A 21123-nucleotide genomic window follows, 5' to 3' on the forward strand; every position below is an offset into this window, starting at 1 on the left:
AGCTTGTTTACCCCTTTAAAAGGAGAATCCAAGAAGCTCCATAGGACTCAAGCCCACGGAGCAGGAGACCCAAGACTTTGGCATCTGGCCAGACTTGACTCTGAGCATTTTATGGAAGGTCAAAAGTGCACCAGATAAAGGACTGGAATTTAGAGGGAGAATATTCTTCACGATAGGCACTTTCACAATGGCTCCGGTGCTTTCAGAAAATAATCTCAAGTTTCCTAGAGCTGTATATTTTTGTAAAGAGGTTTAGGATGTTTTCCTACATAAATGGCACTTCAGAAGGATGAGCTGCTGATTTTAGTCAGTATGTGAAATTTCAAAAGCTGCGACAGTCAGATGCTTGTGGAAGACAATTTCTGTAGCCCATCACATCCTGCAAGCCGTGTACAACATTTCCAGAAGAGGTTTTTAAATGAACAAGCAACCGTGGTTGTTTGGGCTTAAAGGAATTCTCTCCTACCCCATGCTGAAAGTTTAGCTACGTTGCTGCTATAGAATCCTGTAAGATATTCTATATGTAATACATGTTTTCCTGTGTGAGCCACTGCATAGACGAGTTTTTGAATGTATTTAGGCAGAACTATCTTGCATCTTCAGTTACGCAAGCAGCACATCTGTGTATATCAGACCAAAAGCATTTGCAGAGAAAACACTGTATTAAAATTCCTGGGTTTGGTCTCTCATTCCCAGGGTTATGGGAGTGCCTCGGATTGCTCAACACTGACCCCTCTGTCAGCCTCGACTCCACAAAGGAAATTACAAACTCAAAGTAAAATGCATGTTTATGACACCTACCAGCCCCATGTCCTGCACCCACTGGACGCCTGGGATCTGACTCAGGAGTTCTGGAGGCAATGCTCCTATTCCTGAAACACCAGGCTTCTATCCAGAGCAGGTGTGGGCCCCACGTGTGGATCTGAGCATCCCCCTTCCCACCAGAGCTGGAGCCCCGTGAGGTCTCGGGATAGGGATGTCCTAGAGGAGGTTGCAGCAAATTCCCCCTGCAGGAATGTGATGGCCAGGAGTGCTGAGGGGGTTCCTTCTCCTCCTTGGGCTTGGCCAAGCAGCCCCAGCAAAAACGCTGGGTAAGGAAAAGCTGCCTGAAGGCCAAACCCACAAACCTGGTGGTCACCTCAGGGTCTGGGCAGTGCTCGCCAACACGCTGCACGGGGGATTGCAGACCTCACCCTCCAAATTTCAGTTTCTTTTGCAGTTAAGACCCAATTTTTTCCTCTCTCTGATTCTATCTCAGTCATTGGGCCTCCTTAAAAACCCTCAGGTAGGAAGGGAAGGCAACCCAGAGGAGCACAGCTCCCGTGCTCAGTGTATCTTGCGTGCGTGCACTCTGTGCTCCTGACACAAACACACTGCCAAGCTCATTTTAAGAGTATAATATTACAAAGCAAAGTAATTCTGGCACAACTTCTAGTACTTCTGACACAAAGTGGCCTTTTGGGCCAGTGAGAGGCTCTGGGCTGTTCCCCCAGTGCAGAGTGATGCTGAGGAGGAAGCTAGACCAGACTGGAATTTGGGTTTGATTCAAAGGAAAAGTTGAAAGTCTGGGGGAAGCAGATGCTCAGCTGGTCCAAATCAGAAGAATTTTGTTGAAGCTCACGAAATGATGTCACCACAGCCTCAGCCTTGTCTGCTCATCTAAACAGTTCAAGGCTTTTGAGTCGGGAGAGCTCAGGTGGAGATCTGAGGAGCAGAGCCCTCCTCCTCTCACTTCCCCAGAGCTAGTTTAGTGTCACTGAGAAACTCCAAATCCATCCAAATAATCCTAATACAACTTATTTAGTCTATCTAGCCAATTATTTTAAAGATGATGTGGACGTGGCTGCTTCAAGCAGATCAATTTTCTACGCACAGCCCTAATTTTATGAAGCACTCAGAGCTCGCAGTCGGCCCCTTGAAAATCACGGCTTTACCTTGGCCGAGTATTAACTCAACCTGGAAAAACAACAGGCCAACCTCGTGGGCTCTCTCCTTAACAGGATTGCTTGAGGCTCTTAATACACTCTCTCTTATTTATATAGCTCCAAATTCTGATGTTAGGCATAAATATGAAAGAGCCTTGATAAAAATGACATCTGAAGCTTAATTCGGCCCTTCGTTAATGGAGCAGTTCCCATTTGTGCTCCTGAAACCAAAAGGCAGCTGGAAATAGTAAATTGGGCATTTTTGCTTTCTCAAAAGTCATATTTTAAAAACTGTTCCGAGTATTGATTCTATTATGCCTCATCTTTGTAGTTACACTCTTACAAAACGTGGATGAGCTGCAGCTGCAGGAGGGGCACGTGGTGGAAGGGAACCCTGTGTGTGAAATCTGAAAGACCTGATGGCAAACCAAGGCATTCCTCTGGTCACATCCCACAGAAAAGGTGATTTAAATCATCTCAGGCTGGGCAGATCCTGCCTTGCACTTGGGCATCTGGCAGTGAAGCTCACGTAAGCACCTGCTCCTCAGGTTGGGCTCCTCTGCAGACTTTTCACTCACATTTGGATGGGTGACCAGCCATGTTTCCAAAAGATAAACCAAAGAGACAACACAATCCTGGCACAAGATAATAAAAAGATTTTTTTTTAAGGGTTTGGATAAAAGTAGCCCTGAGTGGAGGCAAGAAAGCACCCCCAAATCTCAGGTTAGGGATCTGTCCCTGTGCAATGTGCCTCCCAGTGCTGCCTCCACGGCTGCAGATGAGGGAGGAAGGCTGTGAAGTTGATTTGCCTCTTGATTAAGACTCCAAATGTCATTTCTACCTGACATCAGGGCTGTGCCTGTCCTCTCCATCCCCAGCCACTCCTGGCTCCTCGCTCCCATGCCATGATACCAGCTTGGAGAGGGAACACAGGGCAGGTCCTGGCTGCTGACCCTGCCAGCACCTTCCTGCCTGCAGCCTTCCCAGAAAAACCTCTTTGGAAAGAGCCAGAGAAGTGATACTGACCTTTTGTCTTTCACAACACCATCAGCTTTTGGTGTAAACACAGAGTTCATGGGCTGGGCAGTTACCAAGAAAGTCACTGACCAAGGGAATAACAAATAAATACCAGAAATAAATAAATACAAGAAGATGGTGTTTTAGCTCTGGGGGTCTTTTTGGAAAATGGGATAAAAATGCCTCATAAAGAAAAGGGCAGTAAATAGTTTATGTCCTGGAACAGCCATATTACAGGCAGGGTGGCTTCCTGGAGTGTCCAGAGGTGACACAGCCCCAGCCACATCAAGCCCTCCAAAATTTGGTATTTTTTCACAACAGTGGGCAGTTGCTTCTAAAATTCATCCCCTCACCACCTGCTTCTGCCTGCATGGAAAACTAATTCCTCCCTCCCCAGCACGCAGGACAGACTGTGGGGAAACTGCTCCCTGCCCATGATGATTTGGAAATGCCTTGGAGGAATCTCCAAGGTTCTGATGTCTGATGAACACAGGGCAAAGCCAGAGAGCACCAAAGCACCACCACCTCATCTGAAGAGACAGGAATGAAAGGCAGAATAGAAGCAACAGGAGTGGGGGATAAGCTATTTACATTTTTTTAGGAGTTTCTACTCATTTTCTAACTTAGCTCACATGTTCTCAAGCACTGATATCACTTCATAGGGCACCACCAGAAACACACAAGAAAAGCAGCTGGATCTTTTTTGTCTTTATGTTTCGCCTCAACAACTTTTTCAGTCTCTGAAGGTACAACTTCCATTTTTACAGGAAGAATGTGCCTTTGGAGGTTCAACCACCTGCATGAACCTCTGCAGGGACCCAAACACCTTCCCCTTTTGTGGGGGCAGCAGCATCGATGGTTTATTCATTTCCAAAATGCTTCCAACCAATCTGTCTTTTTTTTTTTTTTTTTTTTTTTTCTTCCTCTTAGCATTTCTGGTCACACAATATTGAGCAATATAATAACCAGAGGAGGATGAAAACTGCTGCAGCTTTGAGAAGTGAGCTCAGGATATGATTCCTCCTCACCGGATGCCTGGAAGATGTCACTGAAATTCTCTCTCCCTTAGTGCAACCCGTGTGGAGCCAATATGAACTCCCAGCAAAGTGCTTAAAAAGCCATTATTTATAATAACTGTTAAATGATGAGACATTGTTTACCCAGATTGTAAGATAAATTCTCACTTACAGAATGCTTCCCTGACCGTCCTGAACGTCATCTGGTTTTTATTTAAATGCAAAATGAAATTAGGCTCCCAATAACACAGCAGAAGAATTCAATAAGATGGGGCTTTTCACTTACAGTTTAATATTAACATTTTCCCATAAATGTTAATGAATAAAAGTCTACTGTTTTATGTATTATCCATGGTGGGGAGACAGCAGGCTAGGAATGGAAGGGAAGCTAATCTTTTCATACCACAAATTAGGATATATACTTCAAGGAGAACTAAGCGTTCCCAGCATTGCCAGGGACCTGGCCACAACCCCCCTTCCTCTGGATCTGGTCCCACAGGGATGCTCCAGGGAGTCTCCTTCCCCACAGATGAGTGAGATCCCCCCCCAGCCAAAATCCCCTTTGGGTTTGTTTCTCCTTTTCCCTATCCCTCTCCCCTCCTGCCTGACCGTATCCCCCAAGACACCCTACAAGCATCAGACAGCCAACACCACCATCAGTCACGGCCTGCTATTCTCAGACTCCACCATGGACTGCAAGGCAGGATTATGGCAAAAACCAGGTTATTAATTTGTCTGATGTTCTTTAAGAGAAAGGGGTGATGAGAGGTGAGGGCAGAGCCCAACAACAGCAAATGGCACAGCATCCGAAGGGGTGGGAGAAGGACCTGGAGGTGGCAGAGGTGGCACCTTGGGAGCTCACCAAAGGAACTGTGCCTGCTGATGCCAAAGCAGGAGCTTTGGATCCTGCTGTGGAAGAGGGGCTGAGAGCACTGGAGGCTGCAGGGCCAGAGGGTTGGCTCACACCAGGACATTTGCATTGTTTTGGCTCCTGACCTTCCATTTACTGCTGGGGTTTTTGCTGTGTTAATGTGTATTTTGCTGTTTGGTGACTCATGCTTCATCCTACCTCCCTAATAAGTGTTCATTTAACAGTTTGACTGCTTAACAATTTATTGCACAAATGGGTTTCCATTCCACAGCCTCCTCTCCCATCTCCCCCGGAGAGGGCAATGCATAGTTTATGAGAGCTCTGTGATGGCCTGTGCTGCACACCCCAAAAATCAGCAAATCCCAAACAGCTCTCCGGGGCTGCTGGGCCTGGGAGGAGGGACAGGAACTGTCTTGTCTTTATTCTGCCACCACCTCAGCAGCTGCAACAAGTTTTGGCTCACAAAACAGCTGTAAAAATACCAGTTCTGGTTCAAATGCTGGGAGACGAGGGCTCTTATGCTTACTAAGAGAGATATGCTTGCTGTAAGTCGTATTCTACATAAAAATACCGTGCAAAGAATCCTAAAAGGAATGACAAGGTAATTATAGAAATTAGAGATGGAAAAATCCTGTAGTCTCCTGCCCCCCCTGCTCAGTGTGGGACCACTCGGTGTGGGGCAGACTTCAGGCCTCAGACTTTTAAAGGCAAGATTTAATAAACACTGAGAAATATTTCTAAATATTTAGAAAACTCAAAATAACAGATTTCCAAGCCAAGCTGTGCAAACAGAAAATGAATTTAGAAAACTTGTTAAAAAAAAATCAACAGCTTTTGCTGTTGTGCACCCAAATATATTTCTTTGGGTCAGCAGGCATCGCCTCATGGGCGGGATGCTGCATGTGGAGCTGGGAATTCCCTGTGGGAATACCTACCGTGGCTCTCCTCTTGTTCCCCCTGGAATTAACAGCAGAAGCCTCAGGGATGCAAACAGCTGAATGGTTTAGGAGGGGACTCAGCAGACAGTCAAATGTGAGCAAAGCCAAGCGAGACACGACAGAGCTTTAAATTTTCCCGTGAAATTCTGGAGTATTGCAGTCAATTTGCTTCATCATTAGGAGGAAAAACAACAACCCAAAGGAAACCAAAACAAACCCCAACACAATAACAAATCTCTAAGGAGAAAGGGAACTGTGTCTCTGCTCACCACTCTGAGACAAAGCACTGGAAGGAAAATGTCCAGTTCCAATAATGCCGTAACCTGATTACAGCCTGACCAGAAGAGCTAAAACACTTGCAGAACAATGAGTAAGGAATTAAGTTTTAAATTGAGTGCTGGCCCTATCTCGTGTCACTTCTTTATATTCCAGGAGAAAGGACACTGCTGAGCTCATTCCACCCAGAGCAGTGTGGATGCCTGGATGCAGGCACCATTTAGTCATCTCCTACGTGTTCCTCCCCATTTCTCTCTCCGGGAGGAATGACAAATCCCGAAATGTGACTGCACTTTGTTTTATTATGGTATCGATTTTCCTGCAAAGGGAAAAGTGCATTTGTCCCCCAGGTCTGTGCGCTGGCAGGAAAGGGTTAACAAAATGTTTATCACAAAGCTGGCTTCAGAGTTGAAAGTAATGTGATCAGTAATGAATTTTGTGTTACATTAGGTTGTATAAATGGACAGACAAGCGCAGACAACAAGTGGCCAGGAGTCGGGGCTAATCTAATGATGTAAAAATAGAGACAGCACCAATTATACTTGGGGCCAGCTCAGAGCTCCTGCAGGGACTGCAAATGAATAGGTACAAATCAAATTACTGACTAATAGACGCACTACAAGAGAGGGCAGTCAATGCTAAATACATTAGGGCCTTGTGACCTCTCTGCTCTGAACAGCAGAATCCTAAATTTGACTTAAATAAAAAAAAAAAAAAATCAAAGAAACTCTTGTTCGTTTAAGGAGAGAAACAGAACAATGTTATTTGTGAAACGACTTGAGACACTTTGATATTTTTTTTTTTTTTGGTTTGCCCCCCTATGGCCACGTTAGGTACATGTAAGTCCTTGGAAAGCTGAGAGAGGGTTTGCTTTTAGAATAAGGAAAAAAAAAATATTCTTTGTGCAAAAGTTAAGACCTGATAACAATACAGTTGTGTTACATACCAAAACATTTCAAAGCCATGTGCCTCTTTGGGGTGATGTTTTTTACTGCTACTTCACCGGCTGTGTCTGTATCAAAAATAAAATATTTCTTAAAAAAAAAAAGCCTTGATTTAATAAGAAGAAAAAGAGAAGGAATCTCCCCACACCACAATTGATAATAAGCAAATGCAGTTGATCAACTTGTTATCAAATGGCAGAAAGTCAGAGCTGTCTTGTGGCTTCAGTGCTCCCTTTAGAATTTTTCTACCAACAGCAATGAACTTAAATTCACACCAGAAATATTCATGGTATCAGCATACACATCCCCCTCCCCCTTAAATAATGTATGACCCAGAAGAACTTCCACTAAAAACTCCCAGGGCTGGTGGCAAGATGGATTTGGAGACCTGGGAAATCACAGGGAAATGAAAAATGCTCCTGCTAGCCCTGTAAGGGCTCTGGGATGGCACTGCTCAGGGACACCCTTGGGCAGGGGAGAGCGAGAAGCCCAGGCTGAAGTGCTCAATGTCCCAAAACGTGTGCAAGGCCAATGCTCCTCTTGTCCAGCCCTTCAAAAACAGCAGCTCCCAAAGAGCCTGAATTTTCCTTCCTTTTAAACGAGGCCCATCCAAATAAACCTCTTGCAGGAAGAACTGCACTGAGCTCTTCGACTTATTTGAGGGGGTAATTTAATCTCTGACCCTGGGATGAATATTCTGAAAGTTCAAAGGCTGCTTTTAGCATGGATGTTATTTGATCCACCAGTGGGTTTGCTGCCCCAGCTGGTTTTGCACTGAACCTGTGCAGAAACCTCTTGGCTGAAACGCTTTTCAGAGGGAAAACCCACTGCTCCGTGTTCCTGTGTTCCTACAGCCCGTGGCTGAGTTAGAATTAGGACCAGCTGAGGAGAGAGAAGGGGAAAACTGTCTTGGATAAATTAAAAGGAAGAGGAAGGAAAGGAGGGAGAGAGGGAGAAAGGGAGGCAAGGAGGGAAAGGCACCAATGGAAGCTCTGACTCTATAAAGGGCTAATCCTATTCCTGAAACTAAATGTACAGATACATCTATGCCCAGGTGGCTGTTGATCTTTGAACACAGCTTGTGACCACAGATATCTTTGGAAAAACCCCCAGGAAGGATGTTCCTTGCACAGGAGTCACCGGCTCGCTCTCCTCCCTCTGCTTCCCACCTCACCCAGGCACACCGGGAAACGAGTGACTTCACTTCTCCAACTCCCAAATTTCACAGAAAGGTCTCAAAATCATTCCCCTGCAGATCTCAGAGGTGTCCAGACCCTGAGTTAGGCTCAGGCTGGTGTAGCCACACAGCTTTTTGGCTGAGGACCAGGATCCCAAGTGCCCGGAACACCGATCCCGGGTTTCCTACGGGCTATTCCCTAACAGCACGTCTAATTAGCTCCACTTACTTACATCCCATTAATCAGGTTAAAGAGTTTGCTTCAACATATGAGCTTCCTTCATCGCATTATGAGTTTGTTCATGAAGTTTGGAAGGAATCCAGATGGTTTCCTCCGAGGGCCAGAGGTGCAACTCACCGCTGTGCCACGGGCTTCCCATGGGCTTGGAGTTTTGCAGGAGTTTTGGAAGAAATATATATTTCAAAAAAAACCCCATCCTGTTGCTCAAGCTGCAATGGCTTGGCCCCCTATGATAGACTAATTTTAAATATCAAGCCTAGAAATTAGCAAAATACATCTGAAAGCTTGAGAAAGCTACTTGTTGAAGCAATAGGTAAATCAGAGGATTTACTGATTACTAAATAGTATTTCTGGAGAAAAAGATTTCTAGCCTGGGCTGGCAATTTCTGCATGTCCAGCTGAAGCGGAATGCTGTCAGAGATATTTGTCTCCTGAAAGCACAGTTTCATAAATCACATAAATCTTTTCCTTTTTTTTTCCTTTTTTTTGGGGGGAATGCACTCTGAAGTTCCAGCACACACTCAGAAGCTGCACTGCAAATGTAAATATTGTAGCTGCTTGAAAACAAAGCTTCGCAAGCAAAAGAGGGCACTGACCACTGACAGTTGGGGGTAGACCTGATTTTTTTTTTTTTTTCAGTGAGAGTTTGACAGAAACAGCAAAAACATCTTTTTGCATCTTTGCCAATTTACGCCCTCTTTGGAATGAAATGTGTATCTGGGCTGACAGCTTATGTACAGCAGACTCCACTTAAGATAGACATGGGTCGTCTGGATAATTGGATAACAAGGAGAAAAGCTGGTTTCCCAATCAAGTCAACTAGTTGGATGACTGGAGTTATCATTTAGGTCACAAGCAAAGGAGATTTTTTGGGGGTGGGGATCATTTTCCAGACCTGGTTCTTCTCCCATCCACTGTCCGACAGCCCTTGGCAACCAGTTGGGAGCTGGAGGTGGGAAAGACCCATCTAACTGCCCTTCCTTGCAAATGCCAGATTATCCCTCATGTTTTTAGCATCCTCCAGTGTGTGATATTTCCGGTATGACCAATCTCTGGGTCATTTCTGCCTCTGCCAGTAGCCAGGAGCCAGGGTTAGCGTTGCCATTCCTGCTTTGCAGTGCAAGGGGGCAGGTAATGAAACAAAGACCCTGTGAATATCCCCCCCCCTGCTCAGGTCTGTGCACCACAAGCACATGCTTCCTCCTCCCTCCTGCAGCATATCAGCCCTGATTACTATATAAATCTACGTGTCAGCTATGCCCTAACAGTTAAGGCATTAAAAGAATCTATTTATCTCCTGCCATTAAGTGCATGTCAGGGCCAGTTGAGCACTTGACGAAGTCTCACTGTCCACCCAACTGCCCATTTTTTTGTCCACACAGTGGACCTGTGCACTGCACATGCTCCATTTGCTGATATTCCGAGTCAGAAATGTTCATTAATTCGTGTTGCAGCTCGAGTAAGACTTTGCAAGTTTCCTTAAATCTCTGCAAAATCCATTCAAGGCCTGAAGTGAATCCAAGGAGCACAAACAGGGGTTACAGCGTGCATAACAGAAAGGCATGAGCAAGTTAAAATAAGCCATTTTAGGATTATTAGAAGGAAGATTATAACTTCCACAATTCCGAGTGCAACGCAGAAATATAACCACTGGTTTTGGAAGCAGCACCAACATAAAAATCAACTACCAACAAGCAAACCTACAGCGTGTCCTTTTCTGCTGAACTCTTTGCTGTCCTTTTGCTGCAGTGAGCGGGCAGCAGAGGAACCAAGGGAGAAAACTGCATGTTTTCAAAGCTAAATCAGTTCAGCTGAGGTTTGGGGGAAGTGAAAACTCTCCTACTTGTTACGAGGCAACAAAGACACCTCTTCTTTGAAGAGAGGGTAATGTAGCTCCACACTTATCTTTCCCCATTTATTAAGCAGCAGGGAGATGAGCCCTTCCCTGCGCTCCCAAGCCTGAGGAATGGTGCTGGTAGTCAGTGCCAGTTGACTCCCTCGGCAAGTGCAGCTCTCCAGGTACCATCTGAGCAGGAGAGAACTTTTTCACGTCTGTCTGGTAAGAGGAGCAGCTCAAGAGCTGTTAGGGGATGGAAGTGGAAAGGGCACGGGAGTTCACCGCCTTATCACTAGGTTTTCTCTGCTGCTCTGAGTCACCACATGCCCAGATCCTGAGAATAAAGTGTGTTAGTGGTAGAGAGGATCCCACGACAGGCAGGAAAACCCAGAGTGTTAATGGGAGAGGGAGGAGGGCGGTGGGATGGGGTGAGCTGGGTCAGTGCTCACGTTACTCATTATCGCCGCGCACATTCGCTGCTCTGAGTTGGCACCCACCTTACTCTCATTAGGGAGATTTATGTGTCTGGGGTAAAAGCAGGGAGAAACCTCTTTGGGTGGATTTTAGCTCAGTGATGGCACCCCTACAAACAGCTCCTTTCTGCCTGTACACCTGCAGTGCTGTGAGCCTCATCCTTTTTGCCAAACAAGTTGGCTCTCACTGCCATCAGCTGGGCTTGGTGGAAATGGAAGGAAAATACAGGGCTCTGCCTCTGACAAAGTTCTTGGTTTACAAGATAATATACTGTGAAGTCTCCAGGGCAGTGAGTCACCTTAGCTTGGCACTTCTGGAAGGCTTCAGTTTTCAGAGAAGGTATTCCCCTCACCTTTCCCCTACCATCCACAGCCTGAGGGGTGCTGACCCTTTATCAGCAGTGGATACCCTCCCAAAGTTCACGCTGATCACAGTGGGGGTCAGTAAGTGATGAAATATGTGCCTTTCTCTATTTTCACAGCCTGTTTTTTCCACCTTCCCAGCCCTTTACAGACATGGGCTGATTAAACTCCACACCAGCACCGTGAGGCACCTCCACCCTCACTGCAGTGATGGAGCTCTGGGGTCATGGACACATGAAGTGCCTCATCCAAGGCAACAGGCTGGCAAGGATTTGCACCAAATCTGTGACAGACTCAGTCTTCAACCAACCCTTTTTGTTAATACCAAATCTTAAATCATCTTTCTTTGACTTCATCTTTCCCAAGATGGAAATCAGAGGAGAGAGACAGCTGGAGGGGTGACCAGCTGGGTTACAAGGGCTTAAATTCTGCTCTGAATCCTCCTCCTCCAGACTGTGTGAGGCAGATGCAGTTTTGTACCTGCTGTATGTGCTCGAGGGTGACCCACCTGCAAAGCAGGGCAGGAGCCCTGGTGGGAGAGACCCTGAGCCTTCTGGGGGAGCAGGAAGAGCTCAGAGCAGCACAAGACCCTCAGCAATACACGAGGGCAAGAGCAAAAGGAAGAGACAACTCCTGCCCCACGCAGCCTTCCTGAAAAGATCCACTGGGTTGGCATTCCCACACCTTCCTGCCAGAGTTTCTCCTCTTTTTCTTTCCCAGGCAAGCTGCCAGAAGAGCAGCAAGTGAGTTGGCAGCTGGTGTCAGGGGCCACCATTACTGTGGGGTGTTTTTACTAGAGGTGTTTTTCAGAACAAGCCAAAATTAATGGAGACAATAAAACCACAATAACTGCACTTTAATTTCTGAGCATCTCCTACCACCGGGCCCCTCCTGACAGCATAATCTCTGATGTGCCGTTCCATTTACTTAAACAGATGATATAATTTATCAATATAATGGACACTGATGAAGATGGATTAATTTGGATTACAGAACCAGCGGCTCTATTCAGGACACAAAATGAGGATGTGTGTGATTATGACATTGTTTGGAGCAGCGTGGGCAAGGGCAGCAACCTGCAGAGAAACTCAGGTGCTCCTGGGCTGGCAGGAGAGGGAGGAGAGCCCTTGTGATAAAGGGTTTCACATGCCAGTATTTTTCTTCGAGTTATTTAAGCCTTCTCAGACTGTGTTTATGCGAGGTATCACTAATTCCTTTCTAAGAATGAACGCCCCCCGCCACCAAAAGTTAATCAGAGAGAGAGAGAGAGAGAGCGTACAGAGAAAAGGAAAAGCAAAAACTTAAAAATTAAAAAAAAAAAAAAATTAAAAAAAAAAAAAAATCACCATTGGGTGAGATGTACGTGATCTCTGATCACACCTCTTCTTTGTACCTGTTCCTGATCCCACCATGTCCCTGCTGGGGGACTCGCACATGGCATCGGCCAGGCGCTCCCGCAGCCCCTCCTCCGTGTGCTCCATGGACGACATGTGGCGCAGGCCGAAGTTCTCGGGCCAGCTCCCGCACACCTCCAGCAACGTCACGCTCCGGTCGAAGGCACCTGCGACACACCAAGGGGACACGGTTGGGACGCGCCGGCACCGACCTCCTTACCCCTTTCCCCCCGAGGACGGAGCCCTTCACGCCTTGGGGCCGGGGAAAGTTCATTTGGGCGATTTGGTTGTGAGTGTTGGTGCTACCGGCACGGCAGAGCCCTGAACACCGACCAGCCTCGACCAAGCAGCTGGAAACGAAAAGGTTAAATTAAAACACAGACCCAATTGTGGTCTCACACCGGTGAGAGTCACAAAAGCAGCTAATAATGTGAATGACGCGTAATGCTAAAAGAAATATATATATTTTTAAGTATATGTTAGACATCTAGAAATAATTTTTAAAGTTGATGGTGTTACCAGCACAGCAGGATTAGGTAGAGCCCTGAGTACTGATCAGCAACTCTAAGCAAAAAGGTAAAATCAAAAATACAGACCCAATTCTGGTCTCACAGCAATGAGAGTCATGAAAGCACAGTAACAAAATATGAATGACATGCAATGTTAAAAAAACATACATATGTTTTTAAGCATATGTTAGACAACTAGAAATTACTTTTAAAGTTGATTTGTCTTTCACTGGGCTGCTGCTGAGATCCTTTCCCCCCTTCTTACCTCACACAGTGGAAACAGTCAAGTCAGTTTGTCTTTGCCAACAGGCAGAAATTTCAGCTAAAACCCCTTTCTTGCTCTTAAACAGAGAACTGCAACAGCGTGGCAGAGCTGCCTCCTGTCTGAAGTGTGCCTGCTGAAGGAAGAAAGCGAGCCCTTCCCTCACTCTGGGATATCTGTGGGTTTTCTCTGTTCCTGCCTGGTGAAGTTTTAGGTCAAACGTGCTCCAGCAGAGACTCTTTCACCAGCAGCACGTTACTGAAGATACTGGTTCTTGTGAGGGAGCGCACGTACCTACAAAAGATACTTCAAATAACCCCTTGACTCGCAGTTATTACCTCATTCACAGCAGGGGATGATGTTCTGCCCAACGCAAAGATTAGATTCTGGATTCAAGATCACTTCAAAGTACAAATTAAAATTATTCTCCTTTATTATACGGCGAGTCTTCTGCGAAGGCTTACTTAAATCATTCCCACTTGGAACAAGATTACAGTTATGCTTTGTTGCTTCAAGCACATACCATTTACTCCACTATTAGGTAACTGAATATGCAGCGTTTATTGTGCCTGGTTTCTGCCAGCCTACCGAGGTGGGGGTGAGGGGTAAGGCGGGGGGTGGAAAACGCAAATGCCAATGGTTTCTCAAAGTTAAAAGTACATGAAACACGTCCTTGTTATCAGGCCTTTGGTTTTCCCCTTTGATCAGCCGTCAGAAACTATCTACACTTGTAGTCTGTGACTGTACAGCTTCACAACACACCCCCTGCCACTGACAGGTGGTAATAGAAAGGGTGAGAGACCAAGCCCCGCGGCAGGCGTCCCTTCCTCTGATAACGTCCAAAGTACCGGGTGATAACCGTTAGTAAACACTCGGGCAGCCAGTTAATCCATACATCAGCAAAGAGGGGCAGATAATTTTGAACTCTAATGGCACGGACAAAAGCACCGGGGCTGGCATTTCAGGGATTTATATGGGCTGCCATGGCGACTCCTGGCTCCTGAATTTCATCGGCGCGCACGACTTTTGATTTATCTCCTCGCCTGGCTGCAGAGTGGATTCCTGGCACTAGAAAACCATCAACGCTAAAATGGACCTCTACAGAATTGGGACCGTGGCTCTTGTGTGATACATGCACTTGAACTCTGGATGAATCCCAGTTTAAACCAAGAGGAGGAATGACCAAATATTTCAACTTTTAATGGGTCTTTGGATTTATAAGGTTGCTCCAGTCTACTAATTTGTTTCAAAGCAAGGGTTCTTGAGGCTTGTTTGAGAAAACGCAGCGAGGAGGCGAAGTGATTCTGATGATGTCTAAGCCTCTGAAACATTTTCATGATGTCAGCTCTCCTAAAGGCAGGAGGAAAAGCAAAACTTGGACTTTTTTTGAAGCTTTTTTCCCCCAAGCCATCCTTCTACGGTTTCATGCAACCCTGAGCCTCCCACTCTGCACATACCCCGAGACCCCCCAGATCTCAGCTGGTTTTGACAGGGCTGTTCACATACCTGGAGAGCCACTGGGGGGGCTTTTAAAGCTGCTTCCCAAACCCCAGGGAAGCAGCGGGGGGGGGGATGATGAGCTCCCACACGTTTGCAGGGCTGCGGCAGAGATGAGAAATCTCCCCTTTGCTGGTGTCTGCCTTTATTCCTAAAGTGAGAAATGGGAGCATTTCTGCTCCTATAAGCAGACATATGAATAATAAGGCAAATGGCTTTTGAAGCTCTGCCAAGATGCCTGCTTATGTGTACAGGGAGAAACTTGGTGGAGCGCCGGGCTCTGGCTCCTGAGATACTTGAGTGAGAGCAAAGGAGACAAGTGCAGCGTTACCTCTGCAATCAGGGCCAGCAGCTGCCAAAACTTCTTAGCAGCAACGTGTGAGGTTGCAAGTGTTAATGCAAATGCAGGTTAGAGGGATTAACTGCACTGGAAGTTTTCTTGTAAAAAAAAAGAACTGTAAGGCTGGAGAAGCTCTAGTTTTATCTTTCCTCCCTTTTCACTCCTTCTCCAGTGCACATCTGGCAATGCCATCGATGTCCAGACATCCAGCTGTGGTTCAGCAGCCACCACTGCAGCCTGTGGGTGATGGTCCTGCCTGTAACAGGAGAGATCTGTGCACCAGCATCTGCTCTGTGCTGCAGTGGAACCCGCAGATTCCTCCTTATTTCCATACACACACTGATAAAAGGAGTTCCAGGTAAAGCTGACCATGCAGAGTGTGATTGAGGTTATTCCAGGTGTAGGGGTAGACAATGGAACCTTGCTTGAGCAGGCAGGTCCTTTCCTACTGTAAATCCCTGACTCTGTCCCTCCCTAATGTAAAACCAAACCACTTCAGGAAAAACAAGCCCAGTTGTCATAGACCTTCCTGTCTGTCCTGCCACTGCATCAGCACACAGCACGTGTATCAGAGCAAAATAATTTTTTCAAGGCAGAATTAAGTCCTGGGCATTTTTACACCTTGGAAAATTCTTCTGAGGAGTGTGTGACAGGGCAGTGGGCTGGTTGCTCCCAGGAGCCTGGGGGTGCTTTGCCCTCCGTACATCGTTCCCAACGGCACACGGGTTAATGGTATCAAACTCACGCTGATAACAGCTCACCCTATCTCTGCTATTTATTAAATTGTAACCTCTCTCTCTCTCTCCCCCTGCTTGCCTCGCTCTCCCCTTTTCAATCCCAGTATCTCACTTGATAACTGATCAAATTCCCCATCGCCGGCCAGCGGGAAGTTTACAAATAAACCTCGGTGGAGCGTCCTGCTCCCAAAATCCCCCAGACCCGCCGCCGGAATGTGCCTGCACAACCAGCGGGGCTGAGAAAGCTCCTGCTGATTCCAGGGATTACCGAGGGTTGAGAGAAGGCAGGCTTTGCCTTGTGCTGCCACTGACAGACCGCTGAAACCCTACTGACAGCCACCAATATCAGAGCCTGATGTGTGAAGCCCTGACTTCCCTCTGTCCCCCGGCCGGATACGGCTCTGGCGGCGGAACAGGTTCCACCTAAAAGGAGCAATTCACTCAGAAACAACTCGAGAAACCAGCAAATTAGGTATTATTTGAGTCAAGCAATTACTAGTGAAATCCTGGTGAAACCTCATTAAATCACTGGAAAAAAAAATCCCTCTGACTTAAAATGATGTCGATATTTCATCCTATCCAGGCCAGCAGAGCACTCACTTCTCCCCTTATTTACTGGAGATGAAACTGGGTGGGAATGAAGACCACCAGCCTTCTTTGTATGATGTCCAAGCACCATCCCAGACCCGCAGCACTAGAAATAAAAAACCCCAGATCAACCCACATGGATCAAACAGGACCCCTGGCTTGACCATCGAAGTTAAAAGAGCTTTGTTTGCAGTTCCAGGGTGTTTGGCTTTACACTGCCCCAAACTGAGCTAATTCTGCACCACACACAGGATTTTCCTATTAAAACTTTAATTTTTGCCTGAAAACCACCACCCACTTCTCCCCTTCCATGGACATTTGCCTCCCAAGGAGCACTGCCCTTTCCTCCCACCTCTGCCAGTGGAGCAGCATCAGGTTCCCATCTTTCTTTTTATTAATGGCAAAGGCTTCTGTTATTACTCACACCAAATTACCTTGCTTGGACACACAGGATTTAGCACTGCAATTGTTTCAAGGCTTTTAATATAAAAGCAAAATAAATTCTACAGAAGTAATTAAAAAAAAAACAACCCTGCCCTAAAACTTGGAAATGTCCTTTTATTTCCCAGCTCCACCAACGGAGAGTGAGAAAACCAGAGAAACTTATTTTCTTCTCTGAAAAAATTTAGTAGTAAAAAGTATTTTTAAAATGTTTTAATGCTCCTAGTGTGTTATTTTTCTAAGTCAAAATAGCTAAGCTAAATCTTTCACCATAGCCCTTTAATTCAAAAGCCAGGGAAAATTTTTTTCATTAAACCTCTGGACGGCTTCGTTTAAAATATGAAATCAAGTAGCTCCATTTCCTGTCTTCTAAGGAACAGTAAATCAAAAAGAGAACGTTCTCCAAAAATACAGTAATGGTTCTATTAAAGAGCTTGACAGTTTTGAGCCTCACCTTGCATATTGCAACATAAGTGTGAGCAAAAATAACAGTCAGTGGGGGGGGGGGGGGGGAAACGACCTGCCAATTTCCACTGATAAAAGATGCATCTTGATCAACAGGATGGGGTTTGACCCTGCGGGACGTTGGGCCCTGAGATGCACCAAGAGGGGCTTGGAGGGACAGCAGGGGTTGCCCATCACTTCCCCTGCCTCTTCAGAAGCAAGAGAGGGCTTTGAAGGAAGTCCCAGCCCACTCGGCCCTGGCCACGCTGGTGAGCACAGCGGGAGCTGCCCAGAAACACCTCGGCCGGCAGCGAGAACCCCACGGGCGCGCGAGGGACCAGAGCGCGGAAATCCTCGCCCGAAGCAGTGAGTCAAACTGTAACATACCCCGTTTAAACATTAGAGGTTGAACTTTCCTACAGGCCCTGCCAGTTCCCTTCCATGCCAGAACTTTGTGACTCCAGGGGGAACGGCACAAAGCGGCCGCTCTCGGCGCTCGGACGGGGATCTGGGCAAATGCCTCACGCGGGGGTGGGGGAAGAAACATCCCCCCAGCCTGCCCCAGATCTGGCTGCTGACCACGTGTCCATGCTCGTGGCACGTGCTGCTGATCCCCTCCCATGCTGCAATCCCAGCCCCCTGTGGTCAGCTCCAGCGGGATGGAATGCTCCAGCTCATCTCTGCTGCGCCGAGGTGTAAGTGTTAATTACTGCCTTTGGAAATGATGGCAGGAGCTTCAGCCTTCGCAGTGACTCTATTCCCTGTCATCTTCCCCTCCCACAGAGTTTCTTTTTTTCCAGAACTGCTCACAGTCCTGCTATAAACAGGACATTACTCACCAGCTCTGTATCCTGTGAGAGCACTTAATTAATGGAGCCTTCGGCCGGGGTACCCAGTCCCACAGGCAACCAACACTTCCAAATCCCTTTGAACTCCCGGCTGAGCGAGCCCGAGAGGTTCCTCGTCCCTCCCCGGCACTCCAGGCTTGTAAACAAACCCCCTGTTTATTCCTCTGTCAGTGTTTCTAAAGGAGCTCTGAGCAAACACGCAGCTGTCGGGAGCCCCCGTGCCCAGCAGCTCCATGGCACGAAGGATGGTCCAGAAGGAGGTTGCCCAACTCTGCCCACGTCCCACAGGACCACACGCTCAGGACAGTGGCCAAGACAACGTTCAGGATCCCAGTGATGTCGTGGTTGAAGCTCAGCAGGTCCTCAGGGACCATCTCACCCTCCTGCTCCTCCCCACATCCCGAAAAACTCCGTCTCCTCCTGCACAAGGAGTTAACCTGGGGCTCAGGAGGAGCATTTTGGATGATTAGGAGCACAGCCAGTGATCACAGCCATCCTGAAGGCTTTCAAACACGAGCGAGGCTGCAATTTTCAGAGCTGGAGCGGCGAGATATTTTTATAAATACATAAATCTTTTCAAGGAAAAACAAATATAGAGGAAAGAATGTAAACATTATTGTAAAATGCATAATAAAATGTCTGTTGTTTGTTAATTTTGCTCCTTATTATCCAGCCTATCTGCACCACCGATGTTGAAACATTTGCCTTTTTTTTTTCCTTTCCTTTTTTTAAACTCCCTTATTCATTTAAAAATAGTTTCCTGCATGTTATATGAATAAGCAAAACCTAAGGTCCTAAATCCAGGGGAACTTTGAAGTATGAAACCCGTGGTCTATGGGAACTATGTTTTCATTAATCAAAGTAGATGTTTCTAAAGCCATCAGATTTATCATGACTGGATTTCATATGTGAAACCCAATATACACACAGACATACACTGCTTGTCCTTTTGGATTAGCGCTGACCTTTTACTCTCCTTTCTGAAGGATCTGCCTTTCCTCAGAGCAGGGCTGCCCTGCTCTGCCAGAGGAGCCTTGACAAAGTGCGCTTCCAACTCCCCGCTCTCTGCGTCTGAGGACGAGTCTGGGCTGAGGTCAAAACATAAATGATTAAGTGTATTTATTAAACCCTGCCTTCACCTTGAATGCTCCCAGCCACTCTGTTAGATGCCATCCAAGTGCAGATTCCTGCTGGCGGTGCACCTGGCCCCCCAACCCAGAGCTGCCACCCCACGACAGCGAGCCCCACGATGGCAAAGCCGAGCCAAGCCCCCCAAAGCCCCCCGAGCGTTGCCAGGAGCTCCTCCTGCAGCCCCTGCCGAGCTCCTGGCTTCCCCAGGGCGTGGGGGTTAGTGAGAGGACACGGCAGAGAACGGGAGGGCTTAAAAACTGGAGGCAGGATGTGACATCCATCCAAAGCAGGACTTAAAAGATAAAACGCCAAAAAAAAAAAAAAAGAGCAAGTTTGTGTCAATGGCGGGGATTGATGTCGTGGTTTTGCAGCACCAGAAGCACAGGGCTTTGTCCTCTTGCTTTGGAGGGTCATGGGGGGCTGGGGCACAGGTGGGGGACAGGTGGGTGCTGCCATGGGCTGCAGGCACCCACCGAGAGGGTGCAACTCACCCACGGCCTAAGGAGCACAGTGCACTGAAAATTCAGATGAGCGCATTTTTTCCAATACTGGATGCCATTTATTTAGCTGTCTAAAAGCAAAAAAATAAAAAAAAAAAATAAAAAAGAAGAGATGGAAACTACAGTATAAGTGGAGGCTATTATGATTTTAAAAAGCAAAATATCCCTTCCTAATAAAATTAATTTCCAAGAAATTCCTCCCATCCCCTCGAACAGCAAGATTCCTGCATATTTTAACGCTTTAAAGAACCAGAAAGCCTGGAAAAAATCAGGAACGCTACAATCAGCCCCAAGCCCCCTCAGAGATTAACATTTCTTTCTATTTAATCCTGGCAGAAAGCAGGGTGTCCTGAAGGACAGAGGGCTCTGCACGAGCTGGGGTGGGTGTGAGTCACCAGGTACGATTCTGCACAGCAGAAAAACCTCACCTTGATGTTCTTTCAACCTCCAGGTCTGGAAATTTCATTAAAAAAGGATTCGCTGAAGATCTTCAGCACTTCTTAGTTTTTGCAAGGTTGGAAATGTTTCCTTGTGGTATTCACATACTTACAATTCTCAGTCCTAGTCCTGGTTAAAATTAGAAAATCCAGTAATGTGTTTTGCTTTTTTTTTTTCCCCCTCCTAGTAAAATTTCCCACTCTCTGAAGATCTACGACTTAGCTAAGCTTACAATAAGATGATTATTGAGATTTTCAACAATGCCTAGGAAATTTAAACACACGGTGAATTCCATTAAATCTCAGTGGAGGCTTTTCTAGAGGAGCCTTTATTTTGTTTGACTTCTCAGCCGAAGGAAAGCCGTGATTTTTAGGATGCTGTGGGGAAAGCTGTGTAGGATGCAGGAAGGACACATCTGGCATTTCTGTGACACTACAGAACGATCCTGATTTGCCTATTTGTTTATATGCCAAGTAATTTCTGAACTCTTGGGAAGAGGTTTGCAGGCCTACCCTGCCCTAGTGAGGTAGAAATGCCAACTCCACTGCAGGGACTTGGAATAATATATTACTTCCCTTAAGAAAACAGCAAGATTTATCTTGCTTATTATCAATCTAGTGGCATGTGCAAATGCATATATATATACACATGTACAAAGGACACATAATGGATTACAAAAGGCTCATATTTACCCACAAGTAAGGAAAGATCTGACAACTCATCGGGGTTCTCGGGATAACTAAGATCTTATGTTACACTTTGAGACACAAGCGTGGATTTGTCATATTGCTTGGGAGTTAGTGGTAACTCTCTGAGCCAAGGAATTTAATTCTGATTGTTTCATTTGAATTAAAAAAAAAATAAAAAATCTTAAGTGTTGAAAAAACATTGGAACTGTGCTATGTACTAATGTATC

The 21123-nt window shown here is 46.4% G+C and overlaps 1 protein-coding gene across 7 annotated transcripts in view; it reads right to left on the reverse strand.

Annotated features, from left to right (window-relative positions):
* BCAS3 (BCAS3, microtubule associated cell migration factor) overlaps positions 1-21123 on the reverse strand; it is a 315701-nt gene that overhangs the window by 11349 nt on the left and 283229 nt on the right. For 2 of the 7 annotated variants that reach the window (XM_027905218.1, XM_027905217.1), the window contains 2 exons: positions 12472-12639; positions 6990-7055 (listed from right to left, as the gene is read on the reverse strand). In XM_027905218.1, the coding sequence (XP_027761019.1) occupies positions 6990-7055; positions 12472-12639 (234 nt within the window). Of the gene's footprint in view, positions 1-6989; positions 7056-12424; positions 12640-21123 lie in introns of all 7 variants that reach the window. The other 5 variants (XM_027905220.1, XM_027905219.1, XM_027905222.1 and 2 more) reach the window with 4 other exon arrangements.

This window comes from Empidonax traillii, unplaced genomic scaffold (assembly GCF_003031625.1).
Source record: "Empidonax traillii isolate 1590-97213 ecotype Southwest subspecies unplaced genomic scaffold, ASM303162v1 scaffold1132:size609636, whole genome shotgun sequence".
Taxonomy (NCBI): domain Eukaryota; kingdom Metazoa; phylum Chordata; class Aves; order Passeriformes; family Tyrannidae; genus Empidonax; species Empidonax traillii.